The 18,862-nt window shown below is 39.9% G+C and overlaps 1 protein-coding gene across 16 annotated transcripts in view; it reads left to right on the forward strand.

The window, feature by feature from the left end:
• Positions 1–18,862, forward strand: part of PTK2 (protein tyrosine kinase 2) — a 261,253-nt gene that overhangs the window by 159,223 nt on the left and 83,168 nt on the right. For 8 of the 16 annotated variants that reach the window (XM_060775934.2, XM_067467264.1, XM_067467263.1 and 5 more), the window contains 5 exons: positions 2,047–2,164; positions 6,061–6,091; positions 7,213–7,265; positions 14,533–14,616; positions 15,856–15,873. In XM_060775934.2, the coding sequence (XP_060631917.2) occupies positions 2,047–2,164; positions 6,061–6,091; positions 7,213–7,265; positions 14,533–14,616; positions 15,856–15,873 (304 nt within the window). The remainder of the gene's footprint in view (positions 1–2,046; positions 2,165–6,060; positions 6,092–7,212; positions 7,266–14,532; positions 14,617–15,855; positions 15,874–18,862) is intronic. The other 8 variants (XM_060775927.2, XM_060775925.2, XM_060775931.2 and 5 more) reach the window with 2 other exon arrangements.

The following is an 18,862-nucleotide window of genomic DNA, read 5'->3' on the forward strand; positions in this document are numbered from 1 at the left end:
GAACATCATGTTCCTTAAACCTTGGGTGTTTCCTCTTATACAAACAGGTAATCAGCTGGTTTTCCAGTTCTGGAAATTAGTTATTCATATTTCAGTTCAAATCTGCTAACTTTAATGCACACATGCCAATCGAGGCCTTTAAGATTGTCTGGGGAGGCCCTTCTCTCGGTCCCACTGTCGTCACAGGTACGTCTGGTGGGAACGAGAGACAGGGCCTCGGTGGTGGTCCCTCGGCTGTGGAACGCCCTCCCTAGGGATATCAGATCAGCTTCTTCCCTTTAACATTTCAGAAAAAAATCAAGACATGGTTTTTTGAGCACACATTTACAAATACAGAGTAGCTGACATAGGACAATGGAACAACTACATGATGGGACTGGACAATGTTTAAATAAGGATTTATTAATGACTTACGTTTTATTGCTATTGTTATGATTTTATGTATATTAATGTTTTTAAATTGTACTTATGCTTTGTGGCATTGAATTTTGCCTTGTAAACCGCCTCGAGTCGCCTGAGGGCTGAGAGGAGCGGTATACAAATATAGTAAATAAATACAGTAAATAAACTACATGTACTTTTGACTCTATGTTGCTATTTCCTTTGAGCTACTAATGGCTAATTAAATGAGTTGTGAGATCGCTCCATGAGTATTGCTGAAATCCAATAGATTTTTACAAGATTACATTAATTTTTCAAAATGTATTCTATTATCTAGGTCAGGCATGGGTGAACTTCAGCCCTCCAGGTATTTTGAACTTCAACTCCCAAAATTCCTAACATCCTGCTAGGTTCTTGTGGGTTTTTTCGAGCTATATGGCCATGTTCTAGAGGCATTTTCTCCTGACGTTTCGCCTGCATCTATGGCAAGCATCCTCAGAGGTAGTGAGGTCTGTTGGAATTAGGAATATGGGTTTATATATCTGTGGAATGACTGGGGTGGGGCAAAGAGCTCTTCTCTGCTGGAGCTAGGTGTGAAGGTTTCAACTGACCACCTTCATTGGACAAGTCTACGTAGGGACCACCAATCGCAGCCTTGCCCAAACATGAATCAAGGAACATGAAAGGCACTGCAGACTACTTCAACCAGAGAAGTCAGCCATAGCAGAGCACCTGATGAACCAGCCTGGACACAGCATATTATTTGAGAACACAGAAATGCTGGACCACTCTCACAACCACCATGTCAGACTACACAGAGAAGCCATTGAAATCCACAAGCATGTGGACAATTTCAACAGAAAGGAGGAGACCATGAAAATGAACAAAATCTGGCTACCAGTATTAAAAAACAGCAGAGAGGAAACAACCAGGCACATCTTAACACCTCTTAACAAAAGATTCCCCCAGGCACTGCCAGGCCATCAAATGCTAATGAAGGTGGTCAGTTGAAACATTCACACCTAGCTCCAGCAGAGAAGAGCTCTTTGCCCCACCCCAGTCATTCCACAGATATATAAACCCATATTCCTAATTCCAACAGACCTCACTACCTCTGAGGATGCTTGCCATAGATGCAGGCGAAACGTCAGGAGAAAATGCCTCTAGAACATGGCCATATAGCTCGAAAAAACCCACAAGAACCTAGTGATTCCAGCCATGAAAGCCTTCGACTATCCTGCTGGCTGTTAGAAATTGTGAGAGTTGAAGTCCAGAACACCTGGAGGGCTGAAATTTGCCCATGCATGATCTAGATGCAGCGGTGTAGAGTGAGCAACATGTGAACCACATGAGTAGAAGTGCTTCCCCGTAAAGAGAGACGGGTTTGGCTGGCAGCTGAAAATTACCATGTTCCTTTTGTGTGAATTGCTATTAGGCATTGGCACCTGTGTCTCTGTTTACGCCAGCTTGCACGTTACATTTTTCATGGGGCTGCCTAACTTGGATGATTTTAGGGCATAATCATCAACACACACTTTTCTGTTTACTGTTTTTCAGATGCATGCTCAGCTCTGATGTAAGAACTCAGCTGTTCTACTAAATGTTTATGCCTATAAATAATGTCTCTTTGTTTGGTGCCCTGTTTTTTCCTCTCTCTTTCTGTAGCCTCTGACAGTGACAGCACCATCCTTAACCATTGCAGAGAACATGGCTGACTTGATAGATGGTTACTGCCGGCTGGTCAATGGTGCAACACAATCTTTTATCATCAGGCCCCAGAAAGGTAAGATAAATCTTACTTTTACGGCCAGCTGGTGCTATATCTAGTCAGATGTGGTGCCTAACATTTGAAAAAGAATTGGAATACGCATCAAGCTGGCATAATTTCTGTTCTCTATGTGAAAACATGATTTCTGCAAAGTGAGAAAAAAGCTACATGTGAAACTATTACTGAGAAAGTAGTAATTCTAGTAATGCTGCTAATGCTAAAATGGTAACTTAGTGAGCCTATAATTTAGCCACAATCCAGAATTTTTGGCTGATATTTTAAGTACAAAGGGAATACTGTCTGGTGCATCCTCCACAAGGAACTTGTCCCTTTTTCCAGACCATCTGTTTTTGTCTGTTTGGTCTATTATCTCTTTATGGATTTGAAATCTTGTTTGTAAATAAACTCCTATGTCTTTTATCAAATTATCACATTCTTTCTTAGATTTTTTTTCTATCCTACTCTTTCTTCAAACAGTTCTTTTTCTATTTTTAATTTTTGTAAAATAAATCAATACATTTATCAAACAGCAGACATATCATATCCAATGCACTTACTCTCCTCCCAATAATCTTGTTATATCTAATGTAAATTTCACTCATATACATATTCCTGTCATTCACCTCCGTGCTCCCCTCCCCCTGAGCCACTTCTTTTTATAGTCTCTGTTCAAAATTTCATTTCTTCTTGTGGAGGTGACTTTCTCTCCTTTTTAGATGCTCTTTCAATAAAGTTTCCCCAGACTTCATCAAAATCCTATTTTTCCATATTCCTCTTTTCACTTTTAACTTGCATGTCAACTTGTTGTTTATTGGCAATTTCCATAATTCCTTATACCACTCTTCAGTTTGTATATTATTTCCCTTTTCCAGTTCCTTGTTACAAGAAGTCTTGCTACTGTTAATAGGTTAGGTAGAATCATATAATCATAGAGTTGGAAGAGACCTCATGGGCCATCCAGTCCAACCCCCTGCCAAGAAGCAGGAATATTGTATTCAAATCACCCCTGACAGGTGGCCATCCAGCCTCTGTTTAAAAGCTTCCAAAGAAGGAGCCTCCACACTCCGGGGCAGAGAGTTCCACTGCTGAATGGCTCTCACAGTCAGGAAGTTCTTCCTCATGTTCAGATGGAATCTCCTTTCTTGTCGTTTAAAGCCATTGTTCCATTGCGTCCTAGTCTCCAGGGAAGCAGAAAGCAAGCTTGCTCCCTCCTCCCTGTGGCTTCCTCTCACATATTTATACATGGCTATCAAAGGTATTGCATCTTTGTCTTCTTTTTTCAACTGTTTATGATTTTATATTGACAACAAAGCAATACTAGCACTTCTATCCATTTTTATATTCATAATATCTTCCTTCTCTCTGAAAACATTTCCCACAAAATTACTTACATATTTACATTGCCATCACATATGTATATATGTTCTCACCTCTTGGCATCCTCTCCCAACAGTTTTTTGAGTTTGTTGTTGTTCATTTGGTCAGTCGCTTCTGACTCTTCATGATCTCATGGACCAGCCCACGCCAGAGCTCCCTGTCGACCGCCACCACCCCCAGCTCCTTCAAGGTCAAGCCAGTCACTTCAAGGATGCCATCCATCCATCTTGCCCTTGGTCGGCCCCTCTTCCTTTTTCCTTCCATTTCCCCCAGCATCGTTGTCTTCTCTAAGCTTTCCTGTCTTTTCATGATGTGGCCAAAATACTTAATCTTGGCCTCTAATATCCATCCTGCCAGTGAGCAGTTGGGCTTTATTTCCTGAAGTATGGACTGGTTGGATCTTGTTGCAGTCCAAGGCACTCTCAGATCTTTCCTCCAACACCACAGTCCAAAAGCATCTATCTTCCTTCACTCAGCTTTCCCTATGGTCCAGCTCTCATATCCGTAAGTGACTATGGATTTTTTGAGTAATTTTTGTTAATATTAACTATTTTTTTACTGGTGTTAGGTACCATTTCCATATCAGTTTATAATAGTTTTCTTTAAAATGTATTGACAAGTTTTTAAAATGTCTTTGTTCCCATAATTGTGTCCAATCCATATCCCTAAGTCATCTTCCCATATCTTCAAGCAGTTCTGAGTTCTATACATGGTTCTGAATTCAAAAATTAATTTTCATAATAATTCTGTGTCAGGGAAGGGTTGGGCTGAGACGCATCGATAGACCAAAGTCTCTCAGTTATGTAGTGACAGTACTAACTACTGCAGTTTAGAAAAGCTGCTAAATTTTTCTATAAGCAATGTTCAATTTATTTCATTACATTCTAGGCTAGCATAGTTTCTATCATTTTCTTCATTTTACCCTTATTTTTTACCCACAACCTCAGCCCAACACATCCATGTCTGTTTTGAGAACTATGTGTGTGAGAGCAAAGCAGAGTTCCTGTCTTGAGCCCTGCGGCGAGGAAACCTTGTTCAGTGCGGTGTGACTCCATTTGTTGTACATCAGCAAATCATTTTTGCAGAACTTAGAATAGAGTACTTCGGGCAGTAGATTTGTTAAAATGTAATCTTATTGGAGCTATTCCAGAGATCTATCAGTTTATTTGGGGAGAACAGTTGTTTTAGAACAAATGTTGTAAAAAAAATCACTTTTAACATTGCAGTGAAGATAGTTGCTGTAACAACAGTGATTGCGTGATATTGGGTTGAAAAAGTAAGGTCTTTATCAAAAGAAAACAAATATTTCAGTCTGTACTCGTTCTATAAATTGCTTTGGCTATTTATCATCAGAAACTTTTGTTATGAAATTTAGCTTATGTGCTTATCCAGAATTACAGTTCAGAATTCCAGTTTCCATCACAAAGGAACTGTTTCAAGTGCTGTTTTGTTGGCATCATCAAAACCACACAAAACCTTTCAGCCTTAGCGTCTCCCTGTATCTCCATATCATGCCATAAGATTGTATTTTTGGTGCTGCTGTGTGGAGGGATCCTGCAGCAGTGCCACGCTAACCAAATGATGATTTGGGAAGATGCATAACTGAATGAGACAGATGTGAAAATTTGGGATGCTTTTCTCAGCCTCATTAGGCACTTGATGAAAATCAGTGGGAATCATTTAGATCCGAATTGGCGGGTGGAGTGGCTCTGACTTGAATCTCCATTTTACATCTCATGTTTCGACTGCTTTACTAATTAGGTAATCGTTCTTTTGCCCTGAAGGCCAGTACTTACTTTAAACCTCTGTAAGGAAAATTACAGCAGCAATAATAATCCTTAGAAAAATAAGTCTTAGGTGCATCTATACCATAGATTTAATGCAGTTTGACACTACTTCAGCTGCAATGGCTCATTCTATGGAATTCTATGTTTGGTTATTTAATTACGGGGGGAGGGGGGGAATAAGAGCAGTGTATATCTTAGTATTGCTTTTTCTATTATACTGATAATTTATTTGTTTTGCAGTTAATGCTTAAACTCTAGTACTTTAATGTCCCATATATCATAAATATTTAAATACTACTAAAGCAGAGAAAATATTTAAATGCTACTAAAGCAGAGAAAAGTTGACCAAGTTTGAATTTGATTTATCTCCCAAACTGATATATAATAATTAGGCTTGGGCAATCCATGGTTCTAAATGGTTCTAAAGTACTTACAAAACTAAAGTTCTGGTGTTAAAAATTTCAGAACTCTAACAAAACTTTCAGAATTTAATTATTATTTCATTATTGGTGATTTTAATGACAGGACCAATTAGGAACTGCCATTTATTTTGAAATTTTGAGAGTTTTGTCAGAGTTCTGAAATTTTCACCACCAGAACTTTAGTTTTGTAAGTACTTTAGAACCATTTAGAACCATGGATTGCCCAAGCCTAATAATAATCCAATCTTGATTAGTTGTAGATAGCAGCAATATGTGTTTTTTAAATGACATGTGGCATCAATTATGTGTTTTTCTCTTCATGCAGAAGGTGAAAGAGCTTTACCATCAATACCAAAGTAAGTCATAATTCTTTGTGTTTGGAAGTATAATTTCAAGGTATTTGTCATTTGGGATTTTTTAACTTTGTTTTATATAGAATTATAAAACAACTTGAGTTCTTATGAAGACAGTCAGGGTATAGTTAAATAAATAAATACATTCGCAGAATAGAAAATTACAATTTCATAGTATATTTTGATTTTTATGCCGCTGAAGACTCTGAACAAAATCAGTCAGCTGCGGCATAGTTGAATTTATTTTTATGGACCATTAAACCTGACTTATAGTGACTCTAAGGTAAACCTGGTGGCAGAGTGGGTTAAACCGCTGAGCTGCTGAACTTGCTGACTAAAAAGTTTGAATCCAGGGAGCGGTGTGAGCTCCCATGGTTAGGCCCAGCTTCTGCCAACCTAGCAGTTCAAAAACATGCAAGTATGAGTAGATCAATAGATACCACTTCTGCGAGAAGGTAACGGCGCTCCATGCAGTCATGTTGGCCACATGAGCTTGAAGATGTCTACAGACAATGCCAGCTCTTCAGCTTAGAATTGGAGATGAGCACCAACCTCAGATTCGGATATGACTAGACTTGATGTCAGGGGAAACCTGTACCTTTAGTTTTAAGGGGAAAACCTATCACGGGGTTGCTTTTGCCTCCTTCTGAGAAAGTGTGACATGCCCAAGGTTACCAAGAAGGGTTTCCAAGGCCAAGTCTGATTTGAACCATGTCTTCAGGGTCATACTTTAGTGCTGAAACCACTATACCACTCAGGTGTAGAGATTTGAATATGTCAGTTAAAATGCTTAACCCTTTGTTAGCGCTTTGCTCTTACTTCACATTTAAGTAATGGATACATAATTGATCTGGGGTGGCTGAACTCACTAAATTCTAATGCTAAACCCAAACTGAACCCTAAAGAAGAAAGTCAGGACTGAAAATCTGACTTGCATTTCAACTTTTAATCTAATTGTCATTGGCTTTTGAAAACTGTATTAAGATAAATTTATTTATGAAGTTTGAACTGGCTTCTTAAAGCTTTCTTTTTAATCTTACTGCCCTGGGTGAATTTAAAATGTGGATTTATCTTTCCACCTGAGAAAAGTACCACATTAACAGATTTGTACTTCTGTATTTCAGGCTGGCCAACAATGAGAAGCAAGGAATACGATCTCATACAGTATCTGTATCAGGTAAGAATCGCATGAAGTGAGTTTTTATAAAGACTGCTGTAGTTGGATAGTTTTATAGATATTTCACAGGTGATACTGAATTTAAACAAATTGTCAGTGAACTTCCTGTTAAGATACACATTCTTACGTTAACAAAAGCAGTCATATAACTCTTCCTATGCTTCCTTCTCTCCCCACCTCCCCTCCTACTAGGACTTGCTTCACCCTTCAGTTTTTTAATTGGTTTATTTAGCTTGATTTATTTGCAACTAGATTCCTGGTGAAACTGTAGCAGAAGCTGACCAATCAAGAACCACTTGGGGAAGTTATCGCTTAATTTAACTACTGCAGTTTTAAATGCAACCAAGTTTGAATAAGATAGACCAAAATAGAAACAATAAGTAGACCTTCTACTTTTAATATTCAGCCTTTGGATTCCATGGGAATGAAATCTACAACCTCAAGTACTTGTGTATATATTGTTTTCAGTTATCAAAAGTCGTTTGTGCATAAATATTGATTCATTGCTATACTGACTCCAATTGGATCCATGTGTGTATTCTTGTGACTGCCATACATTTTCTAACCATTACTCGCATGAAGTAATTTCAGGTCCTAGCATGCTTCCTTCAGGTTTTGGCGTGAGCTGCTCATGAGTTGAATTCATGCCTTGGGCTAAGAATGTTAGTGTGAGAATAATATGGTAGTTTTAGCATATTATTGCTTCTGCAGAACATGTTGTCTTTGGTTAATTTGATGGAGGCTATGTTTCATGTGATTGTGTTGAAAAAGCACACTTTGCCAAAGAACACATTACAGTGGCTTTTAACAATGGAAGCAACAGATGTCTCCAAAGAAAAAATTATACTGACATAAATTTTGACAGTTCATGATATACAAATGTTCATAATCAGCTGTATTGATAACATCATGAACTACAGAATGATAGCTATTCCTGATGGTGTTTGAAGTGAATTGTAACCTGAAAGCTTGAAATTAAATAGGGCTATGTAGAGAGTGTCCAAAATTATCTTTAAAATTTAATTTGTATTTAGAATTGATAATAATAATAACAACAACAGCAACTCTATTTGTATTCTGCTCTATCTCTCCAAGGGGAATCAGGGTGTATTCCAACAAACAAAAACATGTGGGCAAACATTCAATGCCTCAAGACAGCCATAAACATAACTACATTAAACGACCTACTCCAAATCTCAGAGTAACCCAACATCACAAAACAAATTATAAACATGAGACCTAAAATTACATAATTAGTTAAACAATTAAAATCATCTCGACATAAGAAACATGAGCCTCAATTTATAAAACCACTAAAGGTTCATTAAAACATTTAAAATTAATTATATAGCAGTAATGTCCACAGCGCCACCAGAGACCACAAGGCCAGAGTACAACAGTGATATCCGATCAGAGGTGTTTTAGTTGACAGCGATTATCTGTGTAAAGATATCCTACACCTAGTTACATGATTTTGTCCTACAGCAAAGTAACATAAACATAGAATTGTGCTCTTTGGTGTTTATCAGCATTCTTTTCACTACAGTTTGTAAAGGTGTTACGTACAAAAATTGCAGTTTTAAAAATGTTAATTAGGAACTCCAATAGTAATCATGCTTCAACATTTAGAAATTCAGTGATGATTGCCAATTAGCTGTTACTTGCCCCCAGTGGCACAATGGATTAAACCTTTGTGCCGGCAGGACTGCTGACTGACAGGTCAGTGGTTTGAATCCGTGGAGAGCGGATTGAACTCCCTCTATCAGCCCCAGCTTCCCATACAGAGACATGAGAGAAGCCTTCTACAAGAATGGTAACACATCACCCCCCCCCCCCAAAATTAAACCACCACCTGGGTGTCCCCTGGCCAATGTCCTTGCAGATGGCCAGTTCTCTCACACTAGAAACGACTTGCAGTTTCTTAAGTCACTCCTGAGACAAAAAAAGTTGATTCTTCTTTTAAAATGAAGTTTCAATCCAAATTAAAAAAAATACTAAGTGATTCCCATAGTAATAGGCAATGTTTCAATGGAGAAAATAGGCATAGATTTGTTCTTATTTCAGTGCAGTGTTTACCTCCCAAAGGAATTGACAGTGTTATTGCCCAATGAAATCTAGAAGATCAAATAAGGAAGGAAATAATTAAATTAAAACGGAGCAAAATATTCCAAACCCCTCCATCCTGCTGCAGAGTGGAGTGAAATAGCATGTGAGGCTAAATCTGTCAGTGCAGCCTAGCTGGATCGACATGATAAGAATCAAGGCTAGAAAATTAAAGACCTCTCTCATCCAGAAGCAGCCACTCTAGGGAGACTGTATTTTCCCCCTGACACAACTGTTAATCCTTTAGCAGTGAGTAAAGCTTTGTTAGTGGTTCTGGATTGGATGGAACCAATAGTTGACACTAGTCTTCTCTTTCCTTACCATATTGCCTTATTCTGTGGATTCATTCTGGCAGCTCAGACCATTATCTGAGTTGTTACTCTTATATAATCCTTATAACTCTTACCAGCTCAGTATACCCATAATATAATCATAGAATCAAAGAGTTGAAAAATACCTTGAGTTGAATCATAGAATTAAAATATTAGAAGCAACCCTCCAATTCAGTCTAGGTCATGTCAAGGTAGGTCATGCACTTCTTTGCAGATTTAGTTTTGGTTTTCCTTGCTTAGTATCTATAGTGAAGTATCTAATGAGAAGCCTTCATTTGCTGTAGGTCCCACATCATTACTTGTCCATAGTAGGTGGGGGGCTTAGCCTCTTGATTATAGTTTTGTTTGCTCTTTTCTACAAAGCTTTAGTTTTTCAGAGTGACACTATAAGCAATAGAGGCACAACATTTATATCAAGTACTACTTTGGTAGTTTTATTTTAGATTCCTTTTCTAAATTGGGCTTAGCATGGGGTTTTTGCCTTATTTACAACAGCTAGTGGGTGATCAGGTAATATTTTCCAGTCATCTGTTTACCACAGTCCCAAGATATCATTCTTAATTATTTGATGTCAGTACACATCCCATGTATGTGAAATTAGGTTATTTGTTTATTTTGCCATGATACACATCATTTAGAGTTGTTTGTATTAAATCTCATCAGCATTTTAAAATGCCTGTCGTTATTATCTCTTCAGAAAAAGGGATACCTGGAGGCAGGCCCGTAGCCAGGATTTCGATTCGGGGGGGGGGGGGGCTGAGGGTCTACCCTAGCAAACCTTTTGTATCGTTGCTCCAATACCCCCATGCATATGGGATATATTGAGTATGGTGATCAGATCATGATATGAATAAACATAACAGTTTAAATAATGCACCAGTAAGGCCTTTTCGCGAACCACCATGAGAATTTCGGGGGGGGGGGGCTGAAGCCTCAAGCCCCCCCCCCCCCCCCCGGCTACATGCCTGCCTTGAGGACTGCTTCCATTGCTTTTGTTCAGTCTTGGTTATGGATTCTAGAAACAGGACATAACACACTATATTTCTTTGAGTTCTGCCATTGAGGGAATCATTTGAGGATCTAAAGTAAGGGCTTTCAGTGTCTTCCTTGTTTACATGAAGATATTGGTGAGAGAAGAGGAGCATATTAGCTTATGGATATGGCAGAAATACCCTTTGTATTTCACACTCAGGATTTTCAGAGCAATAAGCTGGACTTTTACTTTTTTGAGACACTCATCTTTTTGTCAAAAAATACAATAGAAATCTAATCTACACTGTGCCCTTGGTACCCATTAGGGCATGTTTCCAGGACCCCAAGTGGATATAAAAATTCTTGGCCCAGTATGAGAACGATGAAAATGAATTTCTTTCAAGAATTGGGACAGGAGATGAAACATGGTTACATCATTTTGATCCACAGACGAAGAGATAATCAATGAAGAAGCATGTGAATTCTCCCATGAAAAAGAAATTCAAAACTGCACCTTCAGCAGGAAATTTATAGCAACTGTCTTCTGGGATTCAGAAGGAGTTGTGCTAATGGACCCACCTCAGGACCCATCTTACTACTGACATCATGCCTAAAGGGACCACCATTCATTTGGAAATATATGTGGAAACTCTTAAGAAATGTCAAGCTCCCCTGTGTAGTGTCCATCCACATCGGCAGAAACAAGATGTTTTGCACAATAGTGCCTGGTCACATGCCAGTTGGCTTGGTTTCTTCTGCCCCTCTCAGCTCACTTTTCATGCAGCATGTATTAACGTGAGCAGTCATGTACAACGAGCAGCAGGCTTGGGGCCCAGGGTTTGCCTTTGTCTTTCCCCATTGGTTCCTATGATGGATACATGCCCTATCCAAGAGGGCCATGACTCCTTCATTCATCTTATTTCTCCACACCTTACTTACTTACTTAGGCGATCACTCATAGTCTGAGAATGATGGTCCTCCAAGAGTGGTATCCTGGGGGTGGATCCATAGGTGGCTGTGGAGCCCTATCCTTGATCTGCATCTTCTCCCACAGTGAGGGCATCGGTTTCCAGGGGGAAGGCGGTCCCGGTCGGGGTTGGCTTGACGCGCCTTCCTCTTGGCACATTTTTTTCTTTCGCCCTCTATTCGTGCCTCTTCAAATTCTGCAGCACTGCTGGTCACAGCTGACCGCCAACTGGAGCGCTCAAGGGCCAGGGCTTCCCAGTTCTCAGTGTCTATACCAGAGTTGTTAAGGTTGGCTTTGAGCCCACCTTTAAATCTCTTTTCCTGTCCTCCAACATTCCTTAATCCCCTTTTCTCTTGTGGCTGACAAGACTACTTTCCTTTGCATTTACCCTACTTCCCTGCAAAGGAAGAAGCCAGAGGAAGAGAAGTTCCAATAGAACAGGCATATCGGCTGTTAGGAATTGTGGGAGTTGAAGTCCAAAACACCTGGTGGGCTGAAGTTTGCCCATGCCTGCAATATTTATTTATTTATTTATTTTGGGCTTTTATATCCCATCCTATCTCAACCTCTGCAGAGGGACTCAGGACGACCAACAAATTGGCACCCCATGGTGCCCATACCAGAAACATAAATATACAATTTAACTGCAGTATAACAATAAACAGTGTAAAAAAGTATAAAAAAGTATAAAACAGTATAAAACAATATAAAAACAATCAAGCAGTCAGCAGTCACAGGTTTGAATAATCTTCCAAGGGGCAATCAGTCAGTTCTATAAAAGTCATCAGGTCAGCAAGACAACATAATCTACAAAAGCTTGATCTCATAGCCAGGATTTCACTTGTTTCCATAAGGTCAAGAGGGATGCAGCAGATCTAATTAACTTGGGAGGGAGTTCCATAGCTGAGGGGCCACCACAGAAAAGGCCGTGTCCCTTGTCCCCACCAGACGGGATTGCGACAATGGGGGAACAACGAGCAGCATCTCCCCAGATGATCTTAGGGCCCTAGGTGGATTGTAGCAGGAGATTCGTTCGGATAAGTAAACTGGGCCTATAAAGCCCTGAATGGTTCTGGCCCAGTTTACTTGTCCGGATGATCTCCCCCAATGGCTTCATGTAGATATTAAACAACATATGGGACAATACTGAACCCTGCGGGACTCCACAGTACAATGGCCATGAGATCCAGCAGGTGTACCCTAACAACACTTCCTGAGAGCGACCCCTGAGAAAGGACTGGAGCCACTGTAAAACAGTACCTCCAAGGCCCATTCCTGCGAGGTGTCCAGAAGGATACCATGGTCGACGATATCAAAGGCCGATGAGAGGTCCAGCAGAACCAACAGGAACACATTCCCCCTGTCTCGTTCCCAGCATAGATCATCCACGAAGGCAACCAAGGCTGTCTCAGTACAGTGTCCTGGCCTAAAGCCAGACTGTGCTGGATCTAGATAATCGTATTTTCCAAGAATCCCTGGGGTTGAGAGGCCACCACACATTCCAGGACTTTGCCCAAGAAGGGAAGATTGGAAACGGGCCGATAGTTGTCGAATTGAGTGGGGTTCAGTGATGGTTTTTTCAACAGCGGTTTTATAACAGCTTGTTCTAAGCTCACTGGAATGTTGCTTTCCCGAAGGGAGGCATTAACCACCACCTTAACCCACTCTGCCAACCCCCCCCCCTCCGGTTTTCTTTACAAGCCAGGATGGGCAGGGGTCTAGGATGCATGTGGTCGCTCTTGCCTCTCCAAGAATCTTGTCCTCATCCTTGAGCTGAATAGATTGAAACAAATCCATCAAAACTGGACAAGCAGGTGTTCTTGTTACATCCTCAGACACTGCTGTTAACATGGTGTCAAAGCCTGCGTGGATCGAAGCGACTTTGTCTGCAAAGAACTGAGCAAAGGCTTCACAGCGGGCTGCCGAGTCGACAGGGGATCCGTCCTGCAAGGCGGGGTTCAACAACCCTCTGACTACACAAAACAGCTCTGCTGGACGGTTCTTTGCAGACACAATATTGCCACAAAGAAAGAATTCTTTGCAGCTTCTATTGCCGCATCGTATATCCTTAGGTAGAGGTATAGCCATGCTCTGTTAGACTCGGTAGGCCTTTTCTGCCACACACACTCTATTCTCCTCTTTGTTTGCTTCATCGCTGCCAACTCCTCAGTGAACCAAGGAGATGGTTTAGCTTGGCTACTTAAGAGGGGACGTTCTGGAGTGATCGTGTCTGTTGCCCTGGCCAGCTCCCCAATAGAGAGTATACTGGGAGTGGAAGGAAGAGGGAAGCCCATTCTCGCAGGAGTGGCAGCTGTTTCAAGTGAAGCAAGGAGGAAAACTCTGAAATGAGGCAAAGGGGGAAATACAATCATTCCCTCCCATATAGCTCCTGGGACTGCATTTGCTCATAAAACTAGATCTTCTCTAAGGCACTTGTGGTTTTTTTTTTAAAAAAACTGGAAAATTTTCAGTTTTATTTTCATTTATTTTTCCATTTACGTTCCATACACAAAACTACATGGAACTCCTGATTTGACAAGAATACTTATTCAAACTCTTTTAGGTCATAGATCAAAATGATCTGTTGGCTTTCACATGTTAAGATTTGGAAGAAGTTGAACTTATAATGGTTTCTCTTACCTTTGTCTTTGAGCTTTTTATCTCCAAGAAGCAAAATAAGACATACATTTCTCTAATAGTACCTCCAGAGAAACAGGAAATGCTGAGATCATATATTTCAATATTATTTCGCAGTGAAAAGCTACATTGTTGTGCTTCCTTGTGTTTATTTCTTTTAGGTCTACTGACAAGTTTATCTTTCCTTCCAAATAATTGTTTTTTCTTTCTTTCTTTCTCTCTCTTTTAAAATCTCATTTTCTGCTTCTTGGTAAAGGAGTCTATCACTGTCAACATAAAGTAAAGAAAGCCAGGCGCTTTCTCCCTTTCGTCTTCTGTTCACATGAATCACCACACAAGGGTACTGCTCTGCTCCTTGTTCAGGTTGCGTGATTAACCTAAAGGCTGAACAATACTAACCCCTTTAAGGTTTTGTTCACCTGAGGCTGAAGTTAAATGGTAATCAGAGATCCAAGAATTATTCCAGTGAAATTTTGGAGATAAGCCCTCTCTTCCTTGGGACTACTTTTTCAGTAAGTCCCAGGAAATTATGGTTGTTGGAACCTTTATAGTGGAAGCAAAACAATAGAGTAATGTCAGTAGAAAAACTATTTGAATCCTTCACTGAATATATTGCTTGGGCTTATATGTTCTTGGACCCCTGGTTTGGCATGCAGTTGAATGTCATAGAATAGTTGTGATAGAAATATACAGGTATTTTGCCTTAGTAAGTGATTTGTAGCTAAGCTCTGCTGGCTGCTGCATACAGACCTTGGGGCTTGCGTAGGCATTACTTCTGGATGGCATTGTCTGTGAAATGGCTATCAGTCATTCAGTGGCATGGGAGGAAGAGTACTCCAGTTCCTATCATAAATTAATTCAAGGAACCATAGCATTGAGGGGCCCTTGAAATAATTTCACCCTCCAAAGAGGAAAATGTAATGATTACCCAAGCCCTGATAAGTCAACCCTTGCTTGGAGGTACAATGCTGAGGGGCGGATCTTACTTATGCTTCTAACAAACGGATGTTTGCAGTTGAGGTAGGTTTTCAAATGATGTTTGTGAAACATCAAATGATTGCACTAACATCCAAAATATGGGCTGTATTCAGGTTTGTCAAATTCCAGTTTCATATGGTGGCACATTTTGTATTTAGTAGACTTAAATTCATACTAATGCTCCATAAATAAAGAGAATGTTTAAATCATTGGGGGGAAATCTCATAAGCATTTGGGGCTGATTGCACGTTGGCTTAACTCAACACCTGGGGCAGATGGATGTGGATGTGCTGCACTGAAAGCCACTGGTGATGCCAGTTTTAAAGAACTTTGGCCTAATTCCCCTCTTTTTCAGACTTTGTTGAAATTAGCATTGTCATGTTTTTTGTTTGCATTTTTCACATGTCAGAAATTAGAAAACTGGATTCCACTGGCCACTCTTAATTTTAGGTGTGTAAGTTGACTGCAGATGATTTTGTTTGGCTTGCTTGTGGTTTTAATACTGTATCTTCCCATTTCTTTCCCCCTTTTCTCTGTTCCTCCCTTCCCCCCTCTTTTCCCTTCTGTTTTCTTTCTCTTTGCATGCCACCTGGATCAACAGATGAAATTAGTGGGGACGGTAATATGTGGTTACATATATATATATATACATAGTCTTTGTGTCACTAACATGCCGTTTACAGCCATTATACTCATCTGCTGCTAAAAATGTGTTTGGTGACGCAATGTGGGCCAAAAGCTGGTGTTTGTTACAAGCTTCTTGCTATTGTTCAATATGACGGCAAAGGGAGGAAAACTGCAACCTACAAATAAGATGTTATATTAAATTTGTGGCCGCTGTGGAAAACGTCAGCTAAGCACCTAAGCTCTTCTGTAATGTCTACAACAAATTACATAATGCCTTTTTATCAAAACCCTTTTCTACTTTTGCTCTGACATTCTTGCCTTGCAGGAAGGTGTATGGAACAAGATTAGGAAGAAAGGATTAGTGGAGGCCTGGGCATGACAAAGATGGATGCATTGCTGCTAGTTTCGCTCAGCTTTTGAAAGACTGAAATCATTTTTTAAACCCCTAAAGTGAAATGTATGCTGAGCTGAAATGTACAGGCAACAGCAGCGTTTAGGCTGGATTTTGCTCGTGTGGCTTCTGGAGTGATGCCAAGAATCTGTTGGGTTTTTCGAAAGCCATTGATGGCCTTTCTGCAGCTGGAAATAATTAAACACGTGCAAAAAGGTCTCCCAGCCCTTGTGGGCGGTTCAGGGAGACGATCGAGAGGGCATTAGTTAGTGAGCAACTGTGTTTCTGAGGCTACTGCCTTCTAGTCCCCACTGCTGGGTTCTTCTCTCTTTCTCATCCATTGTCTGCAATTGAAAGAATTAAGATAACAGACTACGGCTTAGCAAAAAGGACTAGAAATGCTTGTCTCAAACATATGCGTACCATAGAATAATGTTTTCCTTTCAGAACATTTATTCTTTCTGGAATTAATATGAATTATCCTGTACTCATATGTAATGGAGAAAAGTAAGAAAATCAGGAGGTAATACATTGATCAATTGTCTACCACCAGCACTCCAGCAATCTTTAAAGGTAATGCAATATGGCAGGTGAATAAAAACCAACAGCAGTGGTGTCTGCAGCTGAACAGTCCTCCTTTATAACCCTTCAGATGTCTAAAATATAAGTTGCACAGTCAGCAGTATGGCTTCATAAAGGTGGCTGCATTTGGGCTTGCTTTCTCTCTGTAGGAGGGATCATGATGTCTGCTTTTAGAAACAGACCTTCATTGGCAGTAGAAGCAAAAAGCAACTGGACAGACTGCTTGCTTGTAACTAGTTCTTCTGGTATTCGTTAGTACTTCTGTCTCCCAAAAGGACAGTGGATTGTGCCTGGAGCTCTCAAGGTTGGACAATGAAAAACAAAACTCTTATTCAGTCTCCTCAGAAAGGGGTGCTTGGCAACCATTTGCAAAGCAAGCACACACTTCTAACTGTTTACAAGTCTTTTTAAAGCTTTCTAGTTCACATCATGTTTCTATCTTTTTGCCACCTCCCCTGGCATTAGTTGATGGGTTTCATTTTCCTTATGTGCTAGTTTCTAAATATTCCACAGCTTTATATCTAAATGACCCTGACATCCGTTAGAAACTGACTTAGTACATAATATTTTGTAGCAGTCATTACCACATAAACACAGTTTTGCACTCCAAGGCTGGGAACCACTTCTGTACTTAACACACACTCCAGTCCAAGGTAAAATAGCAAAGCAGTTTATTGAAGAATATATATAAAAAGCAATTCAGAAAAATATATAAAAAAACAGAGTCCAAATATCAGGAATAATCCACAGAAATCAAAGTAATATCAAAAATCAGAGATACAAAAGCAGAATAAATTCAAAACATGAGATTCAGGAACAATCTTCAAAACTTTGAATCATGAAACAGGAAACATGGAACATGGAACTGGAAATCCCTTGACTTGACAATAGATTTATACTCAATTACCAATGTTGCCTGAACTAATGGACCTGTCTGCTGGGCCAGCTAATATAGAGAGAAAATCATGCCTTTTCCCCTGAAAAACTGATAAGGACTTCTTTGCTAACATCATCTTGACCTTCGTACACTCTCCTGAGAAGCCCTATGTTGATGGAATGTACATCTCCAATCTAACTGCTCATTAGTCTGTCCACTTGGAGTTTCATTGTCATCCTCTGTGCTCAGATCTGTTTGTGACCTTGCTTCCTGGTGAACCACCTTTCAGGAATGTGGCCTTCAGACACAGACCGCTTATTTTCAGGGCTTAAAATCTCTTGCTGGCTTTCCTGCTGACTTGCAGACCCAGAATCCTCAGTGTCTTCAGAATGACTAACAGGCTGAGAATACTCAGAGAGATCAGGTGCAGGCACAATCAAAGGCTGGACTACAACACACAGCCCATCTTTCCCTGCTGCATTGCACTTGAATCATTTGATTAAGTTCGGCTGTGTTATTTAGCAAAGTGGTAAGGTGCCTTGTGCTGTATATTCCTGCAAAAACTCAAGCTCTGGAATTTTCTAAAACAATGCAGATGCAGAACCCATATGTTCAAATGGCCACTTGAAGGACCAGTTAGAAGCAGGGATAGTTGCCACTCCCACGTATTTCTTTCTCCAGGGAAAATAAGCCCATAAAGGTGACTGATGAAGATATATGTGGGATATGTTCAGATAACCTTTCATTATTGGATATTAATGCAATAATGTAAGAGGAGGACAAAAAATATTTCAAAGATGATACAACAGGCATGGTCACAAATGTCTAGGGATAGTGTTTTGTGTAGCTTTCTGAAAGGGCTGGGAAATGCCACATACTTGATTAAGTTTTATAGAGTCTTAATCCTATTTGAAGATTGCATCCTATCAGCTCATAATAAACGTACTCACTAATGAGCAATTTACAATTTGTATTTACAATTTATTTAGCTGAAGCAGCACTAAATGATACATGAATTATGTGCAGAAGTGAAGCTAAAATTGAAATAATGGCTTAACTTTCTATGTGTCACATTAGTCTGCTTCCTTTTCTCCAAAGAGTTTAGAGGTTACATGAAATTGACATACACAA

Source organism: Anolis sagrei, chromosome 4 (genome assembly GCF_037176765.1).
Source record: "Anolis sagrei isolate rAnoSag1 chromosome 4, rAnoSag1.mat, whole genome shotgun sequence".
NCBI classification, from domain to species: Eukaryota; Metazoa; Chordata; class Lepidosauria; order Squamata; family Dactyloidae; genus Anolis; species Anolis sagrei.